The sequence below is a fragment of the Silene latifolia genome, chromosome Y (genome assembly GCF_048544455.1).
Source record: "Silene latifolia isolate original U9 population chromosome Y, ASM4854445v1, whole genome shotgun sequence".
Classification (NCBI taxonomy): Eukaryota; Viridiplantae; Streptophyta; class Magnoliopsida; order Caryophyllales; family Caryophyllaceae; genus Silene; species Silene latifolia.
Genome location: NC_133538.1, coordinates 15,429,127 through 15,435,303, shown reverse-complemented (window position 1 = coordinate 15,435,303; position 6,177 = coordinate 15,429,127). Strand labels below are relative to the sequence as shown.

General features: G+C 37.5%; 1 protein-coding gene across 1 annotated transcript; it reads right to left on the bottom strand.

Moving 5' to 3' along the window:
* Window positions 1–780: 780 nt before the first annotated feature.
* LOC141627639 (uncharacterized) lies at window positions 781–2,643 on the bottom strand. Its single transcript, XM_074440869.1, has 2 exons — window positions 1,309–2,643; window positions 781–1,077 (listed from the first exon to the last, which is right to left on the bottom strand). Exons 1-2 carry the CDS (start codon window positions 2,641–2,643, stop codon window positions 781–783), a joined length of 1,632 nt encoding a protein of 543 aa, XP_074296970.1.
* Window positions 2,644–6,177: the final 3,534 nt, after the last annotated feature.

The window sequence follows — 6,177 nt, the reverse complement described above, 5'->3', positions numbered from 1 at the left end:
CGAGAGGCATAAGCAATAACCTTTCGATTTTGCATTAAGACACAACCTAAACCATATTTTGAAGCATCAGAATAAACATCATAGTCCACACCATCCTCAGGTAAGGTCAACACCGGAGCAGTAGTCAACCTAGTCTTCAATTCCAAGAAAGCATTCTCACATTCATCGGTCCACACAAACTTAGACTCTTTCTTCAACAATTGAGTCATCGGTCTAGCTATCTTAGAAAAATCTTTCACAAATCGACGGTAATAACCCGCCAAACCAAGGAAACTTGAATCTCGGACACATTTTTCGGACTCTTCCAATCAACAACGGCTTCAATTTTGGCAGGATCTACCATAATACCATCTTTGGATATGACATGTCCAAGAAAAGCTACTTGATGTAACCAAAATTCACATTTAGAGAACTTAGCAAACCACTTTTGACGACGTAGAATGTCTAAGATGATACGAAGGTCTTTGGCATGATCTTTATCATTCTTTGAGAAAATTAAAATATCATCAATGAATACCACAACACATTTATCGAGGTACTCACAAAAGGTATGATTCATTTGATCCATGAAGATAGCAGGAGCATTAGTCAATCCGAAAGGCATTACTTTAAATTCAAAATGTCCATATCTCGTGCTAAAGGCAGTTTTAGGAATATCGGATTCACGAACTGGAATTTGATGATAACCCGATCTAAGATCAATCTTGGAAAAAGTAGAAGCACCACGTAATTGGTCAAAGAGATCATCAATTCGTGGAAGAGGATATTTGTTCTTGATCGTCACACGATTAAGTTCACGATAATCGATCTGAGTCGCATAGATCCATCCTTTTTCTTTACAAAGAGAACGGGAGAACCCCAAGGAGAAGCACTAGGCCTAATAAAGCCTTTCTCAATCAAGTTATCAAGTTGGATTCTCAACTCTTTCAATTCGGAAGGAGCCATACGATAAGGAGCTTTAGCAATTGGTCCAGTTCCAGGAACTAGATCAATGGAAAATTCAACATCTCTTTCAGGAGGAATTCCAGGTAATTCATCTGGAAAAACATCTGGATATTCACAAACAACAGGAACATCCTTCAAAGGAGGAAGAGAAGAATCAGAAGTATTCACTATGCATAGAAATGCTTGATGACCCTTCTTCAAAGCATTCACCATTTTCATGGCTGAGATTAATTTCACACTAGCTTGCTTTCTAACTCCTTGATAAGATACGCGAGTACCCAAAGGACTTTTAAGAATAATCTTTTGATCTCGGCATTCGAATCGAGCATGATAAGTAAATAACCAATCCATGCCCAGAATAACATCAAATTCTTCAAGTGGGAATCGAAAGAGATTAGCCGGAAAAATAGATCCCGATATTGATATAGGAACATTGGAATAGATATTAGAACAAGAAAAAATGTCACCGGAAGGTAAGGATATATCAGTGCTTTCACCAAGTGAAGATTCAAGAGGTAATTTGTCGGAGAGTTTCATCGATATAAATGACAAAGAAGCACCGGTATCGAATAAAACTAAACAAGGAACTTCAAATATTAAGAACGTACCAGTGACTATATCTGGGTGTGCCTCAGCCTCAGCACGGCTCATCAAGAAAATACGACCTCTCGGTCTCTCATGAATAGCAGGTGTAGTAGCAACAACAGTCTTCTTCGCAGGACATACATTAGCCTTATGTCCAAGCTTGTTGCAGAAGAAACATATAATAGGCCTATCCCTATCAAAGCAACCGACTCCGGGATGTGCTGGCTTATTACATTGGTAGCATACACGACTCTTAAGATTTTTGTTGTTGCTAGGAGATAGATTACGAGCACCTTGATTTGCTTGACCACTCGGAACAAACCTTCTCTTGTTTGAATAAGAAGGGGTAGAAGGAGAAACATAAGGCCTAGAAGGAACAACGTAAGGCCTAGAAGTAGGATAGAATGGCCTCTTGCCAAGAGAAGTACTAGTAGTACTAGTAGTACGAGCCTCTTCATCGATAGCCCGTAAAGTACTCTCAGCCCATAAGGCATCATCATAGATCGAGACAAAGGATGTAGAATCTCTACGAATCATACTCTTAAGCTTTGGAGTAAGCTTTTCAAGATAAAAGAAAGCTTTTTCGTCTTCATTTTTGACAAGTCTTGTGGCATAGTGAGAAAGTTCATTGAATTTGTAGGTAAAGGCTTGAACAGAAAGATTTCCCTGCTTCAATTCCATGAACTCTTTAAGTCTTTGTTGTTTCAGCTCTTTTGGATAGAATCTAGTTTCAACTAGATCCTTAAAGAGATCCCAACCAAAGCCAGGCTCAAGAATAGAAGTAGGACCAGTCATAGACCACCATCTATCCGCTTCTTTCACAAGAAAATGAGAAGCCAATTTCACCTTGTCTCCTTCACGAACTTCATACAAGGCAAAACTCTTCTCCAATTCACGGAACCATCCAGTGAGTGCCACTGGATCTACTTCACCACCATACGTCTTAGTATTGTTTCGAGTTAATTGATTTGCCACCCAAGTATAAGTGCCAGGGGCACCTTCTGGAGGCGGGGAAGGAAGAGGAGCAGGAACAGGCTGATTTTGTTGATTCTGAAGAATCTGAGTGAGAGCTTGTAGGATTGCATTATCTACAGCTTTTCTTGGAGGAGCCATCTTGCAAAAGAAGACATTGGCTTATTTAATAAAGGCTTACTTAACAAATAGCAATCACAAAGAGACTACAACATAAGATCCTAAATCTACCCATCCTACCCGTCTCTCAAGTTTATTATTTTAAGGTCAAATTATTTATAGTACGGTGCACAAACGTGCGTCGGGAGCAAATATGCTCTGATACCAACTGTGACACCCTCAAAAATCGCGAAAAAAATAAACACGTAATTTCTAAATAAAAACTGCATGGATATGTTTGTAATAGGTTCATTATAGTAAAAACCTGTAATTTTTAAAACCTGAACCTGTTATAAAGATATCCAATTGGAAGGTGTCAAAACATGCAAGGTTTAAACAAACTTATTTACATAACCACCGCTAAAAATAGCGGAATACAAAATGATACAAACCAAATGTACAGAGGGAGACATGTGTCCCTAAAATGTGTGACATACGTGTCACACAAAATGGGAACCAATCTAGGTTCCAAGGTTTCTTTGCTCGCTAGCTCGTCCGTGTACCCCATATAAGCATCACCTACCTGTCAATCGCATTTTATACAAACACGAAAGCCACAGTCAGTGGGGAGTAACTCTGAGTCCTCCCAGCCACGAAATGTCAAGTTAATATAACATGAAAGCATATAAATATGAGCAAATATAATACATAGCCCATATAAAGGCTAAACAATCAAGCTTTTCATGAAAAACATTCAATATAAACAACATATAGTCCTAGCATGTGAATACTAGACCAACTCAAGCTACACTATCATGTGAGTCAAATAAGACCCGGGAATCCAAACTCTATCAACCATAGCCGGCTTGCATCTCACCTTCTATGATTCATAGAATCATCAAACAAGAAAAGGCAATATATCTAGAGACATGCATAAGTTCCTAGTACAGTCAATAGTCACTTTGTAACTCGAGTCTATACCACGAGGTAGGGAAGCTAGTATTTTGGCTCAGAGGTTACATTTAAAACATGGCCAAGATACGACTCAACCCTAATCCTTGACTGCGCAGACCTAGAGAAATGCGGATAAAACCACCGCACCCAAGACTCATGATAAAACCACATGAGTACCCTAAGGAGTCCACCAAAGGGTTGGCTAGTACTTAAGCTGACCATCTACTCACAAAATAGGCAGAAAGGTCATGCCCCAGCTTGGATATAAACCCACCAAGCCAGGAACACAAAGGCTATTAAGCCGTGAACATACACTCGTCAAAGACTATAATGACCTATCTATGACAATAACTGAAAATACTCACTTAAGACCTCGTCCCAAGTGAATACTTTAGCCAACTTAACAATAAAAAGGGCAAAAAGTCCAAACTTGTAAATATAAATGATCACAAGCTAGCATATGGAAGGCTACACAAGAATATAATCCAATGATATTCCAATAATACAATCCAATATGGCCAAGGTACCAAGTTTCCAAAATATGAATTATAAATATCAAGGCATTAATATATAGCATCCAATTACAACCAAAGTCATCCACTGTTATCTAAACTTACCGCAAAGACAAATCCCCGACCCAAGTCCCGCGACGGGTCATTGGTCAAATCAGGGCTGACCGGTTTAAACCTAATTTGACCAAACTCATTCGGTCATATTGGCCCAGCTCAGAGTCTTGGTTCATTTTGACTCAAATCACATAATTCAACATAATACAAATCATGTGAAAATTATCAACATAAGGGAAAATTATTCTAACTTATAAACTAACCCATTTCCAACAATTTCTCCTACTAATAAAAATTACTAATACGCCAAAATGTAAGCATTGTTCAAATGTACAAATGACAACTACAAAACATCAAACAAAAGCTCAAACATACAATCCGAACAACGGCCAAACCCGGCCACACACACGGCTACACACACACGGTCACACCCACACCACATACACAAACCACACACGGCACACACACGGCCTGTGGGGCCTGCTCACGGCCTGATTTGAGGCTGTTTTGGGCTGTTTTGGGCAGCCCTACGGTCTCCTTCCTTCTCCATCCAAAACCCGTCTCAACAATGTTACAAAACCATTCCAACGACACACAACCATTAACAATTCAATTCAACACTACCAACCTATGAATTATACCTCCTAATAATCATACTTTAACAAATATATTCCTATAAAATAAATTTAACACATTAACAACCACATAAACATCCAACACACAAAAAAATGTGACATATATCGCCGAGTAACTCGGAATAGTTACCTTAAGCTAGAGAAAGGCAAAATAACCCTTGAGAAAACCCTAAAAACAGTAGCTACCCATCATCCTCTACTATATATGAGTCCCCTATATCATCCTCATAATCTTCACCTATTAAAAACAACAAAAACACAATAATTATTAAAACCGAAATTATGCCCAAAATCATCTTAAATCGACATAATGAAAACTGAAATTAAAACATACTAGGATGTAGATCTTGAAGAAAGGATTCCGAAAATATAAATTTTGCGAAAATTGGACTAGAAACGAAGAAGTTATGATGAAATTACGATTGTAAGTTTATTTGATTTTTTTTTTTTTTTTTTTTTTGATCTTCGGAAGAACACAGAACAAAGATCAAGACGTGATGAAGAATCATAATGAGACAGCAGCTAGCTTGCTAGCTATTAATTATATGTGCGTTTCTTCATCGTTAAGTAATTTCGCTAGTTCCTAAAATCGTCTCGAGTTAAATTAAACCGGTTTTAGTACAATTTTCAAGAATAAAACAAAATCAATAATAAATAAATTTTAACGAATGAAAATAAAATAAACTCAGCTAGTTAACAGAAATAATAAGAAATTGGCCCGAAACGAAATTATTAGCGATTTTACATCGAAATAACCTTTTATTATAGAAAAGGTTCAAATATAGTTTAAATTAGTTTTAAACATTTCCAAACTATCAAAAATAATTATATTACTTCAAAATAAAATAAAATTATATTTTATCGAATTATTATTATTTCAAATAAATTAATATTAAATTAAAGTTAATTTAAAATATTACTTTTAAAATATAATAACGGTCCAAATTTACGGGGTGTTACATCGGCCATAACAACTTCCTGCATCTTCGGGTTCAACTTGCGTTGACCCTGTCTGTAATGCTTGTGGCCTTCCTCCAGCTTTATCCTGTGCATACAAATATCAGGGCTGATGCCCTTAATATCATCCAAAGAGTAACCTAAAGCCTTCCTGTTTTTCTTAAGCACACACATCAAAGCAGAAAGTTGGTCATCATTAAGCTTAGCACTAACAATAGTTGGGTACTGCTCCGTATCATCTAGAAAAACATACTTAAGATTAGGAGGATGTGGCTTACGCTCTGGCACCTTTACCTCTACAGCATAGGCAGAATCAGCTTCAATGGTATAGCAAGTGTTTACCAAATTTTAATTGGCCAGGCTTATGAGCATCTCATCTTCTTCCTTTGTGAGCTCGTAGCTCTCCATTGAAGCTACCAAAACATCTGGCTCCTCAGCATTCCCCGCTGTACTACCTGCACACT

Coding starts and splice junctions, on each gene's coding strand:
- LOC141627639 (XM_074440869.1), bottom strand. CDS start 2,643: ATGGCTCCTCCAAGAAAAGCTGTAGATAATGCAATCCTACAAGCTCTC. Junction 1,078..1,308: donor TCCCACTTGAAGAATTTGAT/GTTATTCTGGGC, acceptor CCTCCTTTGAAG/GATGTTCCTGTTGTTTGTGA.